The 23,537-nt window shown below is 46.0% G+C and overlaps 1 protein-coding gene and 2 long non-coding RNA genes across 10 annotated transcripts in view; 2 read left to right on the top strand and 1 right to left on the bottom strand.

Annotated features, from left to right (window-relative positions):
- The window catches only part of LOC140705991 (uncharacterized), a 14,975-nt gene extending 7,128 nt beyond the window's left edge, over window positions 1-7,847 (top strand). The window contains exon 3 of one of the 2 annotated variants that reach the window (XR_012085661.2): window positions 7,709-7,847. This is a non-coding gene — a long non-coding RNA (uncharacterized LOC140705991). Of the gene's footprint in view, window positions 1-1,326; window positions 1,626-7,708 lie in introns of those variants that run through there. The other variant, XR_013543078.1, reaches the window with a different exon arrangement.
- HPS1 (HPS1 biogenesis of lysosomal organelles complex 3 subunit 1) lies at window positions 3,697-23,537 on the bottom strand. 7 transcript variants are annotated; one of them, XM_078389397.1, is made up of 19 exons: window positions 23,417-23,537; window positions 21,687-21,803; window positions 21,084-21,221; window positions 19,907-20,049; window positions 18,560-18,668; window positions 18,069-18,229; window positions 17,505-17,607; window positions 16,259-16,351; window positions 15,954-16,023; window positions 15,100-15,167; window positions 12,947-13,114; window positions 12,691-12,870; window positions 12,234-12,301; window positions 10,020-10,145; window positions 8,865-8,929; window positions 8,108-8,253; window positions 7,832-7,945; window positions 6,935-7,017; window positions 3,697-6,172 (listed from the first exon to the last, which is right to left on the bottom strand). In XM_078389397.1, exons 2-19 carry the CDS (start codon window positions 21,801-21,803, stop codon window positions 6,010-6,012), a joined length of 2,115 nt encoding a protein of 704 aa, XP_078245523.1. In that variant the 5' UTR covers window positions 23,417-23,537; the 3' UTR covers window positions 3,697-6,009. The 7 variants fall into 7 exon arrangements, with proteins under 7 accessions (XP_078245523.1, XP_078245524.1, XP_078245522.1 ...); XM_078389398.1 differs by lacking the exon at window positions 23,417-23,537 and adding an exon at window positions 23,171-23,401 and having other exon boundaries at window positions 8,108-8,248; window positions 8,860-8,929; XM_078389396.1 differs by lacking the exon at window positions 23,417-23,537 and adding an exon at window positions 23,171-23,400.
- On the top strand, window positions 8,903-10,509 carry LOC144587884 (uncharacterized). Its single transcript, XR_013543079.1, has 2 exons — window positions 8,903-9,058; window positions 9,991-10,509. It is a non-coding gene; the product is annotated as an uncharacterized LOC144587884 (long non-coding RNA).

Here is a 23,537-nt window from a genome sequence, read left to right as displayed (position 1 = left end):
CAAGATTCAGAACATCTGTTTAAAATGTCCTATGACTGCGAGCTGCTCTATGCTCAACTATTTTGTTGGCAAAGTGGCATAACAATATTCATATCATATAAAAATGATCTGAGTTTTCACCTACAGGCTGTAGGAAGTGGCGCAGCTGAGACAGACACAGAGACCTAGGTTCAGGCATGCTTCTGAGCCCTCCAGAGCGCTTTTCTCTTACTGAAAAACCATAGCCAGGAAGCTTAGGAGGGTTTTCAATGAGATAATTAATCTTTACGTACTATCTATTGGTATAATTATAATTATATCCTCCACTAGGCTGATATATCTGCTGTTTTTCCAGGTGCAAGGGTACATGGCTCGTTGTGGTACTGAGCCCCCTCGCCTCCAACAGGTTCCCTTATATTGAAGGATATTCCTTTGCTTTGCATTTTAATGAGAATGAACCCACGTGCTTCTCTCTGTGTGGATAAAAAAAGGCAGTCTGCCAGATGAAGAAATTTAGAATTCAGTTCGACATATCATTACCCTGCTCCAGTCTTTTCAGCATAAAGACTAATCTTGGATATGGAAAATTATTAGACTGTTTCTGAAGTGGGAACTGCAATGAAATGTTGCCGTGTGGAGAGGCTGAATCTATTAAAAAATCTAACTAGCTAGTCATACCTTCTTCCAGAATACTCCACTCCACCAGCCTTTTGTTCCTGCTTTATTGTCCCTCTCCCTAATTTATACATTCCGTGACCGCTGAGCTACAAGACAGCAGCAATGGGAGGCCCGTCTGTGTCTTAGAATGTTTAATAAATAATAGGCCATCTCTAAGAACTGCTGGATAGCTCAGTGGTTTGGGCATCTGGCTGTGGAGCCAAAGGCTGGTTGTTCAGTACCCCACTGTGCCTCCTTGACAGGGACTAGACTCAATGATCCATAGATTCTTTCCAGCTCAGCAGTTCTAGGATGATGATGATGATGATTCAACATGCTCCATCCTTAGCAGTTCAGTTGCCTCACTTTGTGCTGACAAATGCTTTATCCCACTGAAATCTGTTTGTAGAGATGTATGATGCAGAAAAAAAAATAAGTGAGCAACTATATGTCAGGTTGAAAATCTGCAAGATAGTTCCTTTCCTGCTATCATCTCCATGCTAAGCAATGCCAAGCAAAGTTCTTCCTGTTAGACAGTCGTACAGCTGTCAAGAAAGAACTTGCTTTAGAAAAAAAAAAGATTACATAGAAATCCAACAGTTCTCTATATGGACAGGAACATGAAAATAGTCCTCCTGCATCAGACCTGAAGTCCATTTAATTAGTCCAGTTTTCTGTTTTCCACCACAGGCAGTCTGATGTTTCTGAGAAGTCCACATGTAGAAGGCTGAGAGAAGTAGATCTCCACTGTCATTCCCACTACTAGTGGCTCTGTTACACCTCCGCACACGAACAGCTCCCACGATGATAGACCTGTCCTCCCTCAATTAATTTGTCTAATCGTATTTAAAGCAACTGCCCTTTGCTCTATATTGTACCAGCATATTCTGCAAGCTAACTGAGCAAGAAATGAACCTGACTTACTGTCTTGGGACATCTCTCCCAATAATGTTATGCTTATTAGTAATAATATAGGTCACTTTACAAAATGAGTACAACACAAAAACGTTCTACAGCAAGGATTAAATGTTGATATTGAGTGTAATAAACAGAGAGAAAGGAAAGACAAAGGTGATGGCTTAAGAGTTAAGTGTGTATAAGAATGGCTTAATCTAATGAACTGCATACAGCTGTCTGGAATTTTGGTGCCTTAGATAAAACCTATCCTTAATTCCATTTGGAGATGTTACAGTATTTCATTATACAGACAAAAAGCAGTGTGGAGATTTGAAGAAAGGGAAAAATGAGATGTTGGTAGCTCTTCATTCTGATACCCAGAAGGCAGCAAGGAGAAGCTGGCAGAAAGCTTAAAACAGCAGAAAGAGTCACAGGCAGGGATACCACAGAAAAGAGAAGGGCCAGCAGAATGCTGCAAAAAAGTATGTCCACCTCTATTCTTTATGCCATTTTACAGAGCTTGGAAAAGCTACTTTTTTTAAACTGCAGCTCCCAAGAACCCCCAGGTCAAGCATTGCCGGTGGCCTAGGGATTCTAGGAGCCGCTTCCCACTAAGTAATTTCCAAACTCTGCATCCTCATGAGTCTACTGCAGGAGTAGGAAAATAGCTGCTCATTCTGGTCCTGACAGCCCCACATTCGACAGATGGGAAAAAAACTAGATGTACACGTGCAGGTTCTGTATATATAATTGGAAACCCAGTTACACCACATCTCCTGTCACATGTAGAACTGCATACGGATGCAAGCGCCTGTTCTTGCCTTCTGCTGAACAGATGGAGGGCAGGGCTGGCAGCCATGTGGAGGTTTGGGACTGAGCCCATGACCACAGTTTCACACAGCTAAGAAAATGATGGTGATAACAGGAGTCGTCCTCCATCTCTGATGGAGAAAGAAAAAATAAGCTGAATCCAAAGCAAAAAAGAAGTGGCGCTAGCCAATATAAGACCAACACTATTTGGTATAAAATTGCAGACATTAATCAAAAGAGATAAAAACATGCAGCTTTCACAAACAGGAAGGAAATTTATAGATTAATGGCATAACAGCTCAAAATGCAGCCCAAACCGAGACCGTACAAACCTGACAAATATTCTTGCTACTTAGTGTTGCTGTTTATTTGGATTACACAAAATATTTAAATAGAGTTTCAATAATAACATGAAAAATACTTGTCCCGGATCAGAGGTGGGCTATCTCAGCGATGTTAAAGGCAATTTTTCAGATTTGCTGGCAGCCCAAGGGTCACAATCTTAAGAGGATGGAGCTAAATGAGCTAATTTGCATGTTTTTATGTTTTATTAATTTTGAACCAGTGATTACATGCCACTGAAGTTTGTATAATGGGTTTTGTTAATAAAACTAGCACAGCAGTGCTGCCTAGGGAGTTCTATGAATTGTAGTCAAAAATGCTGATATACATACTTCTGGTTTAAGTTATTTAAAGTAAGGCTTTTTAAAGGTAGTGTGCCTTCTAGTGACCAACAATATGATTTTGTAAAAGGACAGCAGGGCCCCAGGGGCAACCTCAAAACATAGGGAAATTGCCCCTACCTCCCCTATAGAGATCAAAGGTATTTTCTTAGCCAAAATAAAGCCCCCCTCTCTCTGTGTGTGTGTGTGTGTGTGTGAGAGAGAGAGAGATTTGTTTTTGTTTAGCCAGAGTAGTTGCAAAACAGCTGATCCAAGATGGACAGATTATAGAAATCAAGGCTGGATATGACCAGAACATGAACCAGAGCAGAAGCTAAAGAAACAAAAAGGAACAGGTTAAATTGAATTGAATTCTATTCTGCAATCCATTCTGGGGTTTTGTTTAAGTGCCTGCTTTCTTCTTCTGGCTTCTGAACTACATTCAAACACTACATACAGACATATGTGTAGCCAATTGCTGGGGCTGTTTAGTTGAAAAGCACTGCCAATACTGCTTTCATGCAAAGCCAAAATGAATTATGTTCTGTTTCAATCTATGCATTGAATAAGGAGAAAATTGAATATTTGACTGAAATACAAAAATCCTTATCCCTTTTAATTTGGATTCTATGCTTAGTAGAGCTTCTGTGAATAGGTTTTATTAGATGCTCTAAATCATGTACACTATCAATTTTTATGTTTAACATGAATTTTTAATGATGATAACTGAAATGAACAAAAGATAGACACCGTACAAAACACACAGGAGAAATGCTCTGTAATGGGCATACAAATGAAAACTGTACTCTGAAGTGCGATTATTAAGGAGGCAACCCCATTAAACTCAGTAGGAATTACTTATGCATAAATATGTTGATGATTACGCAGCAGACAGAGAGAGACACACACACCCTCCCAAATTCATAGCATAATAAATGGCACAGCATCTCATGTATTGGACATTACATCAATCTAATGCATGGTACCAGTAAAGCAGCCTCCCCGGCCAGATGACAAGCAGTAGTTGGGACTATAGTTCCCATCAGCACCAGATCACAGATCTTTCCTCCTTTGTTTGCTTATTACATTTTCAGCATGCCTTTCTTCAGAGAAGCTGAGGACAGGGCACCTGTTTGCTCTTCCCCATTTTATCCTACCACCTCTGGGAGACATGTCAGTCTGAAAGGCAAGCATTAACCTACTGTGCAAATCATCATCTTCTGAAATATTTGCTGCTTCCCTTTCTGTTTACTGTTGCAGTCATATTATGACAAGGATACATGTCTGTGTCTTATATTCACAATGTCTTTTATAGAGCTTTGCAAAATTCTTGGTAGGTTTAATAGTATATTCTGTCCAGCAATATCCTTAATTGGTTGTTGTGGATTTTTCGGGCTCTTTGGCCGTGTTTTGAAGGTTGTTCTTCCTAACGTTTCGCCAGTCTCTGTGGCCGGCATCTTCAGAGGACAGCAAGATGCCGGCCACAGAGACTGGCGAAACGTTAGGAAGAACAACCTTCAGAACACGGCCAAAGAGCCCGAAAAACCCACAACAACCATTAGATCCTGGCTGTGAAAGCCTTCGCGAATATCCTTAATTATTTCCCCAAAATTTCCTGCCATTAGGTGTTCCTAAGCAAGATTTCTATTATGTCTCAAAAAGGAAATTTCAATAGAGTTGGTCTTTATACCATTATTAATCTATAAAACTATCATAGTTAGATATCTTTGTGCACTTTAAGTTACAAACATATTTGCAAGTAAACTTGGATCCTTGTATGCTGTTTATTTCAAGTTCTCTAGCTGAAGGTAGTGGAAAAACCTTGGCCTCTGCCTTTGCCATTTAATCACTCTGCTATACTGCATCATTGTTCCATTATTTGCACTGTCTGTCCTGCTATTAAAACCATATTTTCCAGGGCTGCATTATCTCACAGCATTTCCCCCCTCCCTCGCCCCAAAGTTGTTACTGTAGAGGTAAGAAACTGCATATATCTGTACGTTCATATTATCTTGTCCCACAATATCAGGGAAGAGGAGACTTTAATAGCATTTCTTTCTAGTATGCCAAGTCTTTCTGCTTCCTAATCACAACTGTGCCTGGAAAGGTGTATTCAACTCCATCCTTTCCCTCCCTTCTTTTTCTGAAGCCATGTAGGGATCTTGATCACCATCCAGGAACCAGGGAGACTTTGCTAAAACCTTTGGTACATATATATTATATAAGGTATGCGTAACTTTCTGAAACCTTTTACAAGAAATCACACTTTTCCACATACATAGTTAAAAATGGATTTTTGCAATGAATTAGCATTATGATTTATTTCAGTGTAATATTTATTAAAGTTACTTCACAATACATTTAGCTTGTTTCAGTTTGCTGTTGTTTTTGGAAAAAAATCCACCTCAAAGGTTCTTGTTACCATTTTATAAAAATAGCTTACAAGTCTATTTCAAAGTCTTACAACCTGAGATTGACTTAACCATGCAATAAGTCACTGCATGGTACGTGTGTATGGCGCTTCCAACTATGCTTATATCTGTGCATATCAGGTAGATTCTGAAGCTGTTTTCCAGTGGCCTGTTACTCCAAACAAGCAGTTGATATGCATTTGAGTGGTGCAAAGCACAAGGTTTATTATGGCATAGTTCTAGCATAAGAACATTTCTCACATAGGAAGGGAAGCCTGCATGGATGTGTGCCTAAGGAGAAGGTAGAGCTCTCATGTCAAACTCATATTGAGTGTGTCAATGCCATGCATTCCTTGAAAACAATTGGTCCCATCAGCTTCAGTGCCCTATGTTAAACTTTGGGGCAAGGGCACTGGATCCTGACCAGTAAGAGGAAGAAGTCGGCTGTGAGGCAAACTCAGCAAAATGACAGGGTAAGCAGGGCAAATGCAACGCCCATCATGGCCCGATTCGAAAGGACATAAAGACAGTACAGACCCCCAGTCTTCATATAATCCAGAGAATAGGAAATGAACACCCCAATGATGATACCTCTATAGCAAGGGGATGCGGGTTGGCTCCCAGAGTTGGCGGGCCAAATCACAGGCCTGCTGGATCACATACTCTGTCGGCATGATGCCCAGGTGGATGGTCAGCAGTTCATAGCACTTCACCACTTCATTTGTATGATTCTTACTGTAGTAACGAAGCAGTTTCCTGCATGGAAGAGATGGTGGTAAGAAAACAGGTAAAGAGCATGTGGGAAGAGGGCAGGACTAGGACAAGAAGCCAGCAGAAACCATAAGTGATGCCCCTCTCATCTACAGCTAGAACTGCAGAAATCTATTTTATTTTATTAGATTTCTACCCCATGCATCGAGTGGCATGCCACCAGCCTGGGTGTCTTACAAAGATAAAAGCATAAAACCACCCAACTCCCCCCCCCCAATAACCCAACAGCTATTGTGAAATGAAAACAGCCCAAAACACTTCCCAGCGGTGACAGCAAACAGAGACAACTTAAAAGTATACAACGTAATAGTATACTTTTGTAATGTAATCATGCAGGGAAGGTATTTGGAAAAGCTTCTCTGAACAAGTGTGTTCTGAGTGACTTCCTGAATGCTAGGAGGAAAACACACTTCAGGTGGTTCAAGGCTCATGGTGTTCCTTCCCACATTATTGTGATAATTCCTTGACAAGCCAGAGGCTAGAATTACAGAGTTTAGGCAGCTGCAGTGCCACTGAACGCTGGACAAACATAATTGCAAGATCTCTCATGAGGTTGGCGACAACACCCTACAGAGCTGGAAGCCACACTCAGGCCAGGAGGAAAAGGCACAAGGTACTAGCTGAGTTGAGCAAGCAATGCAAAGTGTTTCTCTCTTCCAGCTGCCAAGGGTCTTTTGACTACAGGCTTTCCCCCGCAAACCCCTTCCCCATCCACTGATCACCTATGGAGCTGGACCCCTTGCTCACCTGTAGTAGTCGCCTGCCAATGTCCCAATGGGGCCTGAATCATCGGAAAGCACAGGGATCTCTGTAACTTCTAGCTTGTAACCCTGCAGATACACGGCAACAGTAAAGAGATGACAGGAACAGGATGACTGGGGACAGAATGAGACCACTAAAGGGTCCACTATGAGTGCGTGTGTCCTTAGGTTGCTCACAGCTTTAGAAGGTCATCAACCCCTATCACTGTTTATGTGCTACATTCATATCTTGTCTCTCTTCCTTCAAGTGGCACTTTGGCCTCATTAACAACCTGTTGTGAAACTGGGTAAGTAGTAAGATAGTGACTTGGTCAAAGTCAGCTCAGCAATTATGGCCAAATGGTAATTTGAACTCATAATTTTTATATCCAGAGCCAGAGGTGGGTAGAAAACAGATCTGGACCTACTGGCAAATTTCTGAATGACAGACAGTATATCATCAAGGATTCATTATGCTGGGTTGAATGACAGGAGTGAACTTTTGTACAGAAGCTGCGAGCTTTTGTCTACAAATGAAAAAAAGGTTTCTGAGCACAGAATTCCTTGAGCCTAAGAATTCCTTAACACTGTCATCATTTGGAGTGTTGGATTTTTCCTCTATGTGTTCACTTAGGGATGTCTTCCATTGGTTTGTTGGGTGATTGGGTTTACTGTTGTATTGTCTTGTTGTAAACTGCTCAGAATAGTGTTCTGCACTAAGTCAGTAGTATATAAATACACTAGCTAACTAACTAAATAAGGGTCTTGTCTTTTGCACCAGGTTCCAGCTCATGAGGTATCTCCTGTAGGCTGTCTGCTCCTAAACTACCTTATCTTGACTTTTTGAGAAACCACCCATCCCACAGTTGGCCCTTCTCTCTCAGCTCCAAATTCCGCCACGTACCAGCTCATTCTCAAACCATAGGAAGTAAGTGCAGAAGTAGTCTCCATCCCGGACTGTCAGAGTGGTATAGCCCTTCTGCAAGTAGCTTCGTGCCAGTGCTAACAGAGACCACACCTGGAGAGCCAGAGGAAGCATGTGTTAAAGCCATCCCCATCCCCACATGCTCTCTCGCTGAGACACAGACGCTTAAAGCAGATTTATCATCTCATTCCACACACACACATATCCCTAAAAGCCACTTCCTATCCCCAAAGCAGGACAGAACAAGAGTATTACCTTCCCCTTAATGAAAGCAAGCAAAGGACCCTTGCCAAGCTCAGAAGTGGAGTCTTCTGTCACACCAAGGGATGGTGCCACCATCTGTCCTGCTGTACGGTCCACATAGATAAAGTGTACAAGCCCTGGGAAGTCCTCAAGGTATGTAGATGGAAACAAGTTAAGGAGATAAGAAAACACTTCCTCTCACTTTGTATCTGGGTAGTTCTGCATAGCTTGGTAGCCCTGTGCTTACTCACCACAGAAACCTTTGAAGCCAACATTGAGAATCAAGAGCTCCCCCACCATGGTTCCCAACATCAATTCAAGCAGGCACTGGAATCTTCCCCTGGCCATTCAACATCTTCAACATTCATGGACAATGGTATTTTCCTGCCCTTCTCTGGTTTCACCTTGGGAACTCTTCTGCAGCCTGTTGACTTCAATAGTCTTGGCTTCTGACACCCAAGGAGAGCAGGAATTGGAAGCAAGCTCAATGCTCACTTGTTCTAGACCCGCATTATCTACTAAAGTAGAGACAAGAGCCATAGTCACCTTAGTTGTGAGCTTCTTGAGAAGCTGAGCATCACAAAGGCTGCTGCATCAAGAAGAAGTGCATACTTTCCTCCCAGGATCCTTCAGTTGCAGCAAAAAGATAGACACCCCCTAGCATTTCATAATAATATCTCTAGAGTCTTTGAGTTTCTGCTGGAACACCTCCAGCATCACCAACCAATGTGGGAAGGGAGGGTGGAATTGGCAACTAGGAAAGGATATGATACCATGGTGATATTACGCTTGCTCTTCACCAGAAGGAAGTCCCTCCAGTCATGAAGCTTTTCCCTGCCAAACAAAGGATCGGGAAAGGAAGACATTCAAAGACCAATGCGCTTTATGTACAAGAACATTCTCATACCTGCAGAAACAAGGATCAATTTCCAATGCTGCCTTGGACAAAAGGCAGCAAAACAGGTTCCCCTATCACTATTTCTATGGATAAAGCATCAATAACCTATGTAGAAGAGAATTGGGGAATAGAATAAGACCACTGAAATCCACAAGTACATGGGATGGGAAGAGAATTCAGCTGTGCTGGAGAGAATTCCAAAGTCACCTTATGGGACTGGTGGTGCCAGAGGCAGCCAGATCTCCTGGCAATAATTCCATAGGTTCCAGGTTGTGAAAACGACCAAGAACAGACGTTATTGCAACTGAGGAACCAACAGAAACAGGTACACTGTCCTTGGGTTCCCGGCACTTAACAACCCAAGGACTGAACTTTCAAGAAGGTCCCCTGTTAAGCCCACAGAGTGTACCGAGAGTCCTAGTCTCTAAAAGTGGGAGGGAAGGATGATTCTCAGCCCTCGTCAAAGAACTGGGTGGCAGATATTGGTGCCGGCTCCTCTGCTGCTCCTGGAGCCTCTTCCATCTCTCACATTGGAACTTTTGTCGCCAATGCTGCAACTGGGTTGGAGTGGGTGTTGTGCTCCTGTTGGATGACGTGGTCCCCAAGGTCACATTTGAGGTACAGTAGATTCCTGGGGCCTCAATCCTAGGGTCCTTCATCCATGGCCCCTTCCCCTACCCAATGGGTGGTGCTTGGGGGCTTCACCCATGCTCCTCCCCCAGTCACTCTCTCCCTCCCAAGCCTCAACAGCCTCTCCATATATCTCCTCCTCCTCCTCCGAAGTCTCTGTTGCTCCCTCTGAGTCTTTCCCCTTTCTCCCGGCCTCCCACTCCCAAGTGGCCCTCTTCAGCCAGCTCCCTCACTGGCACCTGTTGTCCCTCTTCCTTGCCTGCTAGGAAGCTACGTCTCAGGGCACTAACGGTGGATCCCTCACAGAGTCCACCCACATACCCAATATATAGATAGCCACTGTAACCTGCCATCCTTTGTGCTGCAGGTTCGGCCTCTGTGCTCTATCTCACTCACCGTGTAAGCTGCTGTACCCGGTCCAGCATGTTCTGAGGTAAGCCTTGGGCCCCAGAAGAGCCAAGAAAGAGGAGCCGATACACAGCGCACAGCTGCTGCCGGACGTTGCAAAATGCCTGCAGAACCCTGCACCAACACAGAGAGGGGCAGGCCTGTAAAATGTCCTTCATTTTAAGAGGCAATCCCGACCTAGACTGGAATTTTGTGAGCTATTCAAGTGCTAAAGCAGACATTCAGAAAAATCTATTTCTAGAAAGAATGTTCTCTCAAGGGGTGAAATGATGTAATTATGAAAACGCTTTAAAGTGAGAAGCACGTGTATCACTGGGATTATCTCCAGAATGTAAAAGTTGGCTACCTTTCTGCATGTAACTCCATATGCTGGAGAGAAAATATTTAAGAGCAAAAAAGATGCATTTCTCTGAGCATGTGTTTTTATCGTTTGTCTCTACAGTTACATCTACAATACAAACAATTCGATATTCCCTTATCCCGTAGCACCTTCATTCTTTTTTTCTTTCATGTCCTATGCGCCTCTGTATAGACGTGCATCCTAACCAAGCTATAGTTGCCAAAAGCAAGTACAGAGTTTAGCATATATTGGACTATGAGAACAGGAAAATTCATGTTTTCAAAGCCTTCTACACAGACAATCTCCCTGCCTCTGGAAATTAAAGATCAAGCAAGATAGGGAACCGCCTTATATTAAGAGATTATTAGTCCCTCTAGTTTAGTACTGTCTACACTGATCGGCAATGATTCTCCAGGGCTCTAGCCCCATTTGAAGATGACAAAAAAAAACTAACCTAGAACCATGTGTGGGGAAAGAAGGTGTTCTACCACTGAGCTACTCCCACTTCTCCAAATATAAGAAGCTTAAGGCTGTTGCTCAATTCAGCTTTGAAATAATTTATACAACAACAAACATAGCTATCGTGATCTTTAAAATTTACGATAATCCTTATAATACTTTGAGCCTCAATTAACTAAACTTCAATCTTACATCTTTCTGATGTGAACTGTTGTCACTGACACAACAATTTCACAGTTGGACAGTTTTATTCTGAAAATCCAAGCAAAAATGCTTTCCTCAAGGCTGCAGAACTTTCAACGGTATTAACAATGCAGCTCTTTCTGCAGTGCAAGGGTCCTGCAGGTTAAACTTTACAACACAAGCCACAGTAGCTTTTTCTCCTATAAAGTAAACCAAGTGTCGTTTACAGCAGGGGTCCCCAACCCCAACCATATAGACTACTTGGGAACAGTCTAGCTTGATTAGAATGATCTAATCAAGCCTGACTGTTCACAAAGAAACAGCTCCTGCCATTATAGTGAACTGTTTAATAAGTGAGCCACTTCAGGATATTGGCCAATTAATCACTTCCCTGCTCAGGAGAGGGCACAGGAAATGAAAATTTAAAAAACACACACAACTGTATATAGACTATCACTGATGCAGTACATCAGTTATTTTAAAAATTATTTTCTTTGTATTTTCTTAAAAGGCCAGTCAAGAAACCGCTTGCAGCTGAAGCCATCACTGTGGAACCATCTGCAGGTGGTTTCTTGATCGGCCCTTTAAGGTGAGGTAAAGGAATGATTTTTAAAAGGTTTTTTTTAAATAACTGATGTAGCACACATGATGTTTTACTCTTCCTCTGTCTTTTGCTGAGTAGGGGAAGGAATTAATTGGCCAATAATCTTAAGTGGCTTGCTTATTAAGCCACTTCACAACATTGACAAATTTGAAGAAGGCTTGCTTTGCATCGTATCCAGCATGTACTGGAACCGATCAAAACTAGAATGATCCTACCTGCACCAGAAAAGTAGAAGTCCCTTGACAGGCAGGGGCCAGAAAAGTTCAGATAGCAATGCTCGGGGTGGGGGGGTGGGGGGTGGGGAGTAGACGGGTGCACTCTAGCAGAGACGTCCGTCTGATATCCACCTTTAAGAGCACACCAGCAGGCTAAAGAATCTGTGTAGTCAGCTTCTTAGTGTTCTTTTTTTTACTGAAAGTTTCAAAGATCCCATATACATGTTCCAGAAATGGCAAAAGTTACTTTTTTCAACTGCAGCTCTCAGAATCATACAACTTAGCCACTAGGCGTGCTGACCAGATGATTCTTATAGTCCCAAAGAAGGAACATGTCATTCAGGTTGAAAATACAAACCCCTACGTGTGTTGCAAGTCAGCATATCTGGTACAATACTCACTCCCAGGAACTCCCAGTCTCACTTCGAGAGAAAACTTTGTTTTTGAACTCTAGCCAAGCATTCTGCAACTGTGAGGGAGAAACAGAGACAGACAAAACTCTGAAAGGCAGCATCGTTTCATCCCTCTGCAAGCCCTGCTCTAACACAAGGAGTCACTTATATTTCCTCAGAGCTTGAAAAGATTCCTTCCTGAATAGGTTTACTTCTGTATTACTGTCAGAATCCTAGAGTTGTAGTCCAACAGAAGTAACTTTTCCAAGCTCTGTTCCTATTCCTGTGAAGGGGCATTCATCCACAGCTTATACCTTAGCCGTGTCCACCCTCCACTGCTGGAGGCGTGGCATCCCTCGCCCGCCACACCATCCCTCAGCCTCTCTGATGTGTGCAGCAAGGCAGGTGAAGCATGCTCAGGGACCAGCCTGATCTGTCCAGCCCGGGCACCAAGGCCCCTTCTCACCTGCGAATCCTGCCCACCCAGCTTCTTGACAAACTTGTCCATTCGATGTCGGAGCTCCAGCAAGAGAGGCTGGCTACGCAGCAGCTGCCTGGGCTCCTGCCCTTCCTTCAGTTTCTTCTCCGCCACCAGGAGTCCATCAAGCAGCTGGTAGAGGGAAAGTGCCACATGGGAACTGGGGCCCTACGAAGCAAAGAGGACATTCAGGAAGTTCCAGTCTCGGTGGATATCAAATGGGGGTTCAATGGAGACTGCTGACCTTTGTGAGGAGCACCAGAGAGATCCCTGGCCAGAGGGAGAGGCAGTGCATCGTGTGGGGCATCATGGGACAATAGCCTTCCTTCAGGTTGGCGTCCAGGAAAATTCTCCGTGGACCGGCAGCGTCCGGCGTGGCAGGCGCCAGAACTTGCAGGGAATCTTCAGCCATCTGGAGAGAGAAAGATTGAGAGATGCAGGATCAACCACAGAATATATTTGGATGAAATGTCCTCAAGTTTTCAGAGTTTATGCACGTTATTCCAATTTAAACCCCCCCCCCCCCAAACAAGCAACTTTCCCTCACAGGTCCAAGGCACTCCTAATGACAAAAATGAAGGAACAACTCCATCTGCTGGCAATTGAAAGACACAAGTAGGGCGAGGAAGTCACACACGTATGTGAAGGTGGGGTTCAGAAGAACCACATCTACCTAGGCCAACCCCACCTGCCAGTAAGATTTAAGCCAAGGGGGAGGAGCCCCTTTTCTGAATCAGCATCTTCCCTTGGGCATAACTTCTCAAGTCTTGGTGATGGGCAGGACAAAGGCCATCCCCAACCCTTTCTAACATCCCCTTTTCAATCTTTCTTCCTCTCTCTGAAATTCCCTTGTCTCACCTCTGATTTTCAACAACCTCACAGTGGAAAATGCTATAAATGGCTAGTGAACATGATAACTACACCTCACTCCCCTCCCACCCCACACCCCTGCCAACAGGGTGTGCAACACACTGCTGTATACCATTGCTGGGGAATACAAGCAGAAGGGTGGTCGTGCACTTGTGCCCCCCTGCACATGAGTTTTCACAGGGATCTGTTCAGTCATTTGAAGAACAGATTGCTGGTGTGGATGGTCCTTTGTTCTGAGCCAGCATGTCTCGGCTTCACCTCACCCAGCAGGCGGATGCAGAACAGAGAGACAGGCTATTCCTGACAGACATCTGAACAGACAGCCTGCATTTGCTTTTAAAGTTAGGGTGAGAATCACAGGTTGCTCACCCTCTATTAAGCTGTAAAGAGCCAGTCTCCCTAAAGGATCCTTCGATGACCGACAGGAACCTCTCTTGCAGGATATACATCCCCCAAGGTAAGTATATCAGCTACAATCCCTTTCGCAGCAAGGGGAGAGTTTGTCCACAGTGCTGAAGGAAAGAACTGCACAGGACCTACATTCCCCTGAGATCAACCTTCTTCTTTGCTTTTACGTCCGGGCTGAAGGGAAGCCAAAATCAGTTGCTCCACATGGCTGATTCCCAGCCCTACGTGTATCAACTGTTTGCTGCTCTATGTTGTGCCAGCACCATTTCTCTGGCCGGGTTTGGGAGAGGAGTGAGGAGTATTTCTCAGTGCCAGTATTTTCCACCAAGGGGAGAAAAATTACTAGACTCTCTCTCGCCTGCTCCTTCTCCTCTTGTTCAGGCTCCAATGTCATTCATGCAGAGACAATACAGGGGAGGTTCACTTGGCTGTGCTCTGCTCCGGTGGGCTTTATGTGCCACTTCAACAAAGCTACAAAGGCTACTAAGATGATGCATAAATGGTATGTTAATAGCTCTGGAAAAACAGTGTCAACAGCTGCCCAAATGTGCAGCGTACTAGAAACGAGGGAACAGAAGCAAGAGAAAAATTAGGTTCGAGTGAACGTATTGTCCTGCACGATCTTATCAAGCAAAATGAGAAGAGTTACTACGCTGGAAGGGGCCTTTAGTTATTGCAGCAAGCCTTGATCTGGCCTTCTGAGGAATGGCATCTCATCTCATTCCACCTCTTGTTGTCAGGGGTTTCGTGGTCGCTACATCTCACCAAGAAAATATTATTCAATTATTTGCTCACTGAGCAACATTGCATAAGCACAAGGCCACTGCAAGGCTGCTGCTCTGTCAAGAGATTACTTGGACTAGAACTACAGTATCAGGACTCCTTGGCCACGACCACTTCTCCATGCTGGCTGGGGAATTCTGAGATCTTTCATCCCAAAAAGTAACTTTTCCAGTCTCTGCTATCCTCACAGAGCAGGAAGGAGGGCAACTGCCTACTGCTAGTGTGACCTGAGTGCAAGATAAGGGTGCGTAACAGGTGGGACCGAAAGAGCGTGCAGAAGAGGGGAGCAGGCGGGGTGGGGGTGGGGAAGAGGAGCCTCAACCGCCAGGCACTTACCTGGATATCAGCAGGATTCACCTCCCCATCACCCTGTGAGTCCACACCCTCAGCCCAGGCAGCACTTCCTTCAGGGAAGACCGGGAAACAAAGAGTAGAGATACCCAGCACCAGGAATGAGAAGAGAGGGGGAAACAGTGACAGCAACTAATACAAGAGGTCTGCACCACAGCTGAGCTCCCGGTAGGGCACCTTCCACCGGGGGAGGTGCTTGCCTGCACTGACTCCTGCCAATGCGTAACATCTTTTTATTTTTCATTTTGGCCACACTGACACTGGCCAGTTTAATGTCAGTGAAGCAATGGAGCTCTGCTCTTTTCCAAAGGGAAGGAGTCAGCTTCCAGGCAGTGGTCACTCAACAGGGCATGGATGGGCAACTCTCCCTCCCTCCCTCCCTCCCTCCCTCCCTTCAGTTCACCATCACTGCAGCAGAGAAAAGCAGGATTTTTGCTCTAAACCCACTTTCTTTATACACCACGTACACACTCCCCTGGCCTGCCTGTAGATTCACACTCCTTCACATAAGTGCTGATCTACTTGCAAAAAATATATATAGCAAGTTAATCCACCTGTAAAGCCTGGTTTGAAATGGATGAGCAGCATTAAAGCAGAAACACTGCATTTACCACTGTGCCCCCAACGTTGTGCTGCTCCAAAATCAGCAGCGATGACAAGAGGCAGCACTTCAGAATGGCCCCCAAGCCCATGTCACCGGCCTGCCCCAGGGCTAGAACCCCCTGCTCTGTTACTACAAGCCCCATCACAACAACCCTCTCTAGACCAACAAGAGCTGGTTCCTTCCGAACCCCTCAACCTCTTCTCAGCTTCCTCCACTCTCACCCCCCCCGACTCACCTGTGCTCTGTTGGCTGGGGGAAGCCTTGGGGGTGTAGAACTCCTCAAGTAGAGACAGATCATCTGCTATCTGAGGGAGGGGGTGGAAGGGAGTGGGGAAGGGAACGGACTCAGCAAGGGGATCCAACCCCAGTAGAAAGATGGGCTCCATCTTGCTCTCCATATCCCCCACAGCTATATAACAGCCCCACCCTCCTCTCAGCCTTTGAAAGCCCAGCTTGCAAGTGAAAGCTAAGCACCGCAGGCCCTGAGCCCTGTTAGGTCTCCGGACGGCAAGGCCCAAAGCCCTACCTTGTACTCCTTACCTGCTCTTGAGAAGATTCGTGAGAGGAAGGGCTGTTCACTGGGATACTCTCACTGCTTGGGGGCCTCTGAGGATTTGGCTCATCTTCTGCAAACTGAACAGAGAGACCCGGGTTAACACCAGGCATCCTTGGGTACCTGCCCAGACCCACTCCTGATATCTGTCATTCCTCTTTCAAGAATTGATTTGCCATCCTTTTGATTTTGATTACAGCGATATTCTGGGGTAGAGATGGGCACAAACTGTGCTTCGGCAGTTCGGGATGGTGCCCGCACAGGGGTTCTGTGGGAGCTGCGCGCTTCCCCCTCCCCGCCGCCTGTGGTTGATCACCTACTCGATGGCAGCAGCATGCTGTCCTCCTCCAACCATTCAGAGGAGGGAGGCAGGGCAGGGGAGGGCAGCCCACAGCGCTCTGCCTCCGAGTGGGCGATCGCCTGGAGGAGGCAAAGGTGGGAGGAAGCACAGAGTGCCTGCAGAACACCTGTGTGGGCACCACACCAAACCACCAAAGCACAGTTCGTGCCCATCTCTTTTCTGGTGCACTGTACAAAAGCACACTGGTGGTGACTAGAGTGCTCTCTCTCTCTCTCTCTCTCTCTCACTCACTCACACACACACACACACACACACACACACACACACACACACACACACAGAGAGAGAGAGAGAGAGAGAGAGAGAGAGAGAGAGAGAGAGAGAGAGAGAGAGAGAGAGAGAGAGAGAGACCATTTCAGGAGCCACTGATCTAGGAAGGGCCCACAGGTAGTCTGACGGCCCTCTCAGACCTGAAACCAGCCCTGTGAACAGGAATGTGTGGTTGTGACATATTCATCCCACCTTTTTGCCAAGGGCCACAAGCTCTCTCCTTGTTTTATCCTGTGAGGCTGATTAAAGTGAAGCTATGTCAGACCAGCCCAAGGTCTCATCATGAGCTGGATTGTCTAACATAATCTAACCATGCTACCATACTGACTCACAAAGAAGACACTCTACCACACAGGCCCCAGTAATAATCTGACATGGCTTCGCAAGGCTCAGTCCAGGATCTCTCTCTCTCTCTCTCTCTCTCTCTCTCTCTCTCCCAGGTACTTCAGAGATCCCTGAACCCAAGGATAGATCCACCTCCTTGTAGCTGGGTCCAGCTCAGGACCATTGCACAGAAGGTCTCAGTGAGTGGGAGGGAAGGAGAGATCCAGAAATATGGAGCCTTTGACATAAACCTGTCTCTTCTGAACCTGGATAGATACCTGGGAGCGAGGCCTCTCCTCAGAGGCCGTGCTGGGATACAGATCCTGGACAATCAAGAGCAAGGTAAGCAAGTCAGCAGGACGCAGAGAGCTGGCATTCTGGCTACAAAACAGGAATTGCAGAAGTTTTAGAGAGTCCCATCTGTTATGATAGTGGGGAGTGGTACCATCTTAAGAGACCGAAGAAAGTTGGGCATCTTACGTATCATCCCCTGGCGTCATTACAAGAATCAAAAAAGAGCCCATCTTTCCTACTAATCTAGAAAGGAATGAGTCTCTCTGTCCTGAAGATTAGCAGGACTGTATGGTTCAAAAGAGCATGCCGCTGTGCACCCCCCAACACAATGATGATGATTGCTGCTGCTGAATGTTGGTGGCAGTGCAGCCCCTGGGAGATGGCAGGGCATGGACGGGAGCCTCCTGAACTGCGGAAGATATCATGGGCCACGGGGAGTCTAGCTGGCACTGAAGCCGACTTGGAGATCAAAGGATGGGTTACATCAAAGCAAAGAGTGGCATGAGCAGAGCCTAAGGCCCGGGAAAAAGACACGGACATGGTTTTACCTGGAGTAAAAAGCAAGCAGCTTGGTGTGCACAAGAAGGAAGGCATGCACGACTTCATGGCCAGCACGCTCCGGACGGCCATTGATGTACTGCACCACCTGGCGCTCCAAGAACTCAATGCACTGTTCACACAGCTGCGGATGGATCAGCCGCTCCACAGCCTGCAGAGGACAGGGCAAAGGATCAGACATTACAGCACCCACCCTTCTCCTCCCTCTAGCACTGGGATCTGCGGTCCCTCAACACAGGCCAGGAAGCAGCTCACGAGGGAAAGCCACTTTATAGCTCTGTCGCACCAAGCTAATTCAGATAACGCTCCCTCCCATCAAGGCCTGACTAGGCCACCAGTTTAAAAATCCATGGGATCCCATGCCACCCCATTCTGTAGCCACCTCACTCCTTCAGGGCAACATATTCTGCTACCTTCCCTCCTTGGCCACCCAGCAGAAAGACACGCCCCCACCTCCATGCCAATAACCCATCCGGGCTACCTCTACGGCAAAGCTCTGGTCGTTCTGCCGCAGTTGACTGTAGGTTTGCAGCAGACTCTGAAACGATTCCCAGATGTGAACCCGTTGCTCGGAATCCGCTGGGCGCAGCCTACAAAACAAGGGCGCACAAATGGGTGGCGCCGAACATCAGGCCCAGTCTCACCTTTACCACATGCAGAAATCCCCTCTCCTGATGAGCTGCATAAGTACCTTACTTAACCAAGGTTTTTTCTATCTCTGCCTGGAATGAAAGAGGCTCTGGGATTCACTTCTCCTTGAGCTTACCTACGGAACACCCTTTAAGGCAGCTGAGCAGCAAGATGCTGGTATTGCCCAGGGCTGCCTCCTCAGGTCCTCAGGAGGGGGACACTGGTCAACACCAATGTTACAGCAACATGGGCAGGTTTTTACAAGTTTTTCCCATCCACATTTCCAGCCATGGCCATATGGGTGAAAAGAGAACTGCTGGAAATATTACCTTTCTTGGATTACAATGTTCAGGCTCATTATAATGCTTCTGCGAGCAAAACAATATGACCCCCCCATATCCATAGGGGATTGGTTCCAAGCTCTCCTGTCGAAGCTGGAAAATGTGGATTATAGCAAATGCTATTTTAATAGCTAATGCTATATATGGCCTCTCGCTCCCTCTAGTGGCCAGTTCTGGTAATCATATCTTTAGATATACGTATGTATTATTCTAGGATTTTTCTTTCAATATTTTTATGACTTTTAGACCATGGATAAGTGAATATCGATCCTGTGGATCAGGGAGTCTTACTGTACTTCTAAAAAGTAACATTTCTAACCTTTGGGTGGTAAACATCCTTATAATCAGCTCTGCTCATGCATTTTGTGGTTTTTTCTTTCTCTTTTACAGCCATACCAGCTGTATGAGGTATTACCAGAAGAAAGCAAAACATGCTGCTTATATACTGTCCCATAGGGCTTCACACACTCTCTGGGCAGTTTACAAGTTATGCAGGCTACACATTGCGCTTCCGCCCCCCCCCCCCCCCCCGCTCAAGCGAGCTGGATACTCATTTTACCAACCTCAGAAGGATGGAAGGCGGAGTGAACCTTGAGCTGGGTACCTGGGACTGAATCCCGGGTCGTGAGCACAGTTTTGGCTGCAGTACAGTAATTAACCACTGTGCCATAAGGCTCTTTATAAGATGTTGCTCTTATAAAGGGAGTGAGGCAGAGCATTGAGGGAACATAATGAGATTACAAGGAAAGCAAGTTCCATTGCTTTGAATACTACACCCTATTGAGTGATAGAGAAAAACAAGTACAGCACAATAAGAAAAAAGAACAAAACAATCCTGCATTGGCTCAATCACTCACTCCCTGCGGAAAAGTTGGCTGTCAAGCGTGACAAGGCCAAAATGAGCCTCAGCAAGTCTCCTGAGCACATAGAGCTTCCGGCGCAAGTCATCTTCACTCTCAGATCCATCACCGTTCACCGCAATGTACAGGCACTCACCAAACTATAAAATTTAAAAAGGGGAGAAGAATTGCACCATTCACAATCATAAGGAAGGCAAAAGATAACGTAGTGCAGATAGTTTACCATAAAATATCAAAATTTGTCGAATTCTGAGGTGTTTTTTTTTACGAACGTGAGTTATCAAACCAAATGCATGATGTGCATGATGGAGTCTCTGACATCAGGGTTGCCCACTGGGCCTCCCTTTCCAGGGGGAGGAGGCCCTCCTTCTAATCCCACTGCCCCCAGCGGGGTGATTGGCTGGGATATCTTAGCTGAAGCACAAGAAGTGAGGAACTTCCTGCCTAGAGAGGCTGAAATGGTTCTGACTCTTCTTAATTATAGAATGGCAGCACCAAGTCTTTTCATCCTGACCAGCTTTTAATTAACTTTGAATTTTTTATATGGGTTGTCTCTTTTTCTAACCAGCCCACCATCATGTTCCCTGCTTTCTAAATGATTCATGGCCATGTTCTCTGCTGCTTTAATCTGTGCTCTTTTAGTGCTCTTCAGCTCTTATTTGTTAATCTGAATTTTGGAAAGTATCTATAAATCTGAGTATGTGGTGGGAGCCACCTTAAGGAATCTTTTCAGGTCAAAAAGGTTAGGACTTTAAATGTTTTGAAATGTAAATGAATATATATATTATCTTGAACAGTCGCAATGCCATTTTTAGAATCAGAATTGTTTCATTTCTCCTCACAACAATTCCTCGTCATCTTCACAGGGGGAGGTTTTCTCAAAGAGATTAGGACTGAGCAGGCATTTTATAAATTGCCCACGTACTCATGACACACTGTCCCATTGTAACAGCATTCTGTAGATGTTCTGCTATGCAATGGCCATCAGTCCAATGACGGGAGCTTAAAGACCTCTGGCAACACCTGACTCAAGAAAGGCACTCTGCACACTCTGTCACTGGCTTCAACACCTGTCGGCTGTCTTAGGACAGGTGACATAACCAGAAGGTCACCCCTGCTCTCCCCTCCTGAGAAGGCCCACTCTTCTTATCCATGTGGAGAAGTGAGACCATACCATATGTAACACGTAAAGATGTTTGCCATTTTCAGCAGAGAAGGAAGTGTAGGTGTCCCCAAGCTTCTCTAGCAATGTTGTGCAGGAGATGATCATGGGGGCAAACAGCGTGTTGATGCGATCCTCCAAAGCAGGGGACTGTGGGAGGAGATGAAGAGGAATTTCCAGTCAGAAAGCAGCAGCTACAAAGAACAGCCTCATTCTGAGATTCATACCTTCTCATTCACACCACCATGTGCAATGCTGCTCACTCTTTCTCTACCCATGCCCTTTCCATAGACTAGTCACAATCTAATGCCCTGACAGCCAGATTTGGACAACCCCCTAAGCATTTCACCCAAAAGTGCTCAAACACATCTCTTTCACATAGCATGGGGGGGGGGGGAGGAATACTTTTTGAACTACAGCTCTCAGAATTCCCAGCTATGTCAGTTGAGGAATTCTGAGAACTGTATTTAAAAAAGTAACTTTTCCAAGTTCTGCTATTTCGCACTTTGGGAATTTATGTGTCTAGATTTCACTTGACAGGCTTTTCCAGTGCTGAAGACAAGGGCGCCAACATCATCCAACTCTTTCCAATCTCTTCCTTTCTTCAGCTCTCACCTCATCACTGCTTTGATCACCAGCTCCAAAGCGAGGCTGAAGGGTGGCCACAAAATCTGCATCAGCCCAGTAGAACAGAACTTCTGCACCCTCACTGGCAATGAGCGCACACTTCATCTGTAAGAAAATATACACCTTAATTTCCCAGGATGTCCTCTAGTCCTGGGAACATCAAGGTGATGCTCCTTTTCTTTCTAGTCTTAAAGTCTAGACGTACAACATCCAGCCCCACCCCCACAATGATGTCTCCATGATGAGGTGGGAGTGGAAACTACCTTTGCATAGAGACCCACACCTTCAGGATAAGGACAGGGGTGTGTGTGAGAAAGACAGTCAGAGAGTGCACAAATGGCCTGAAACAGCATTCCTACAAGGGCATCTTTGCCACAGAGAGTTGCCTGGGTAAAACCAACAAAGCAGCAGAAGGTTGTGGGGTTACGCTGCAACCCTGTCATTGCAATAAAATCAAGTTGAGCCACTATCCTGAAAAGTAGTGAAACAGAAAGAGATGGACAGGGGAACATGGGCTTCCAAACCCTTCTATAAAGGCAAAGGGCCAAAGAGGAGGCCACAGAGAAAGTACAAAAATCAGACGACTGCACAACTTTGCTTCCTGCCTTTGAGGCTGTTCAGCAGTTGCTTACAGCATTCTGAGTGGACTGAAGAACACTCATTATTAGAGCAGTTCTCGAGCTAAAGGAGACAGCCTGCATGCAGAGTCTAATATCTGAAGACCCAGGTGTTTCTGATTAGGAGGGACTACAAAACCATCTGCCACCCCCACCCCCACCCCCTTTGCCTTTCTGCTCTCTCTGGGCTCTGCTACTTCCTCACAGTAGCTGGGAGAGAAATGGATTCGGACAAGTTGCAAGGAACCCTGGTTGTAATGCAAACTATCTGAGAGTAACTTGTTCGTGAACCATTCACTTTACAAAATACTTGCTCTGATACACCTGCCTGGATCCTGAACTCTCCTGGACGGAAGAGTACCTGCTCTTTCATTTGACGCTTCACCACTGAATATAGCCAGGTTAAATAAATAAATAAATAAATAAATAAATAAATAAATAAATAAATAAATAAATAAATAAATAAATAAATAAGTGTGTGTGTGTGTGTGTGTGTGTGTGTGTGAGAGAGAGAGAGAGAGAGAGAGAGAGAGAGAGAGAGAGAGAGAGAAGGAGGGAACGTGTGTGCCCCCCACCCCTTAACAATCTCTCAGACCTCCTGCTGTCATGGGACATCTATGCCAGTCTATGCCAGTAGAAAAGGAATGGGAAGAGAGAGTGAGAGGCAAGCAGTCTTGAATTCTGTGAAGAGCAGGGGAAGGTCGGCAAAGTCAAAAACTAGGCAGACTTAAGAAAGTTAGAATATGTGCACAATAAGGTAAAAGGGTAGGTTAAAAGCCGGTGGATGGCATCCTTTAGCCAAGCAGTCCTCCAAAGAACGAGGAGGACCCTCCTCCCTCTCCGGCGGCAACTTACTACAAAACAAAACTTTTGCCGAAGTTTGGCTGGAGAAGCGGAAGAGGAAACAAAGACGATAACCGGCGACGGGAGGACGGCCTCGGCTTCCGCGACCTGCAGCGATTCCCGCCCCGTCTCCCGGGAAGGCGCGGGCCTCCGTCCCAAGCCGAGAGCGAGCGCGCCTCGTCCCGCCCCGGCCCGTCCCCGCCGCCAGCCCCTTTCTGTCGCCCCGCTGCGACGGGCGAAGGGGTCGGCGCTGCCCACCTGGCGCCCGCCCGAGGCAGGTCGAGACGGAGGCCGCGCTCCTGCAGAGCCCCGGGGCGCGCGCGCGCGTGACTGGGTCGCGGGGCGAGCATGTGAGCGAGAGGGCGGCGGCGGCGGCGGC

The sequence above is a fragment of the Pogona vitticeps genome, chromosome 3, assembly GCF_051106095.1.
Source record: "Pogona vitticeps strain Pit_001003342236 chromosome 3, PviZW2.1, whole genome shotgun sequence".
Taxonomy (NCBI): Eukaryota; Metazoa; Chordata; class Lepidosauria; order Squamata; family Agamidae; genus Pogona; species Pogona vitticeps.
The sequence above is the reverse complement of the archived record's forward strand: the minus strand, read 5'-3'. Positions and strand labels throughout refer to the sequence as shown.

Coding starts and splice junctions, on each gene's coding strand:
- HPS1 (XM_078389397.1), bottom strand. CDS start 21,803: ATGAAGTGTGCGCTCATTGCCAGTGAGGGTGCAGAAGTTCTGTTCTAC. Junction 18,230..18,559: donor ACCAGAGCTTTGCCGTAGAG/GTAGCCCGGATG, acceptor TGTCCTCTGCAG/GCTGTGGAGCGGCTGATCCA. Junction 10,146..12,233: donor GAGACTGGGAGTTCCTGGGA/GTGAGTATTGTA, acceptor GTGTTGGTGCAG/GGTTCTGCAGGCATTTTGCA.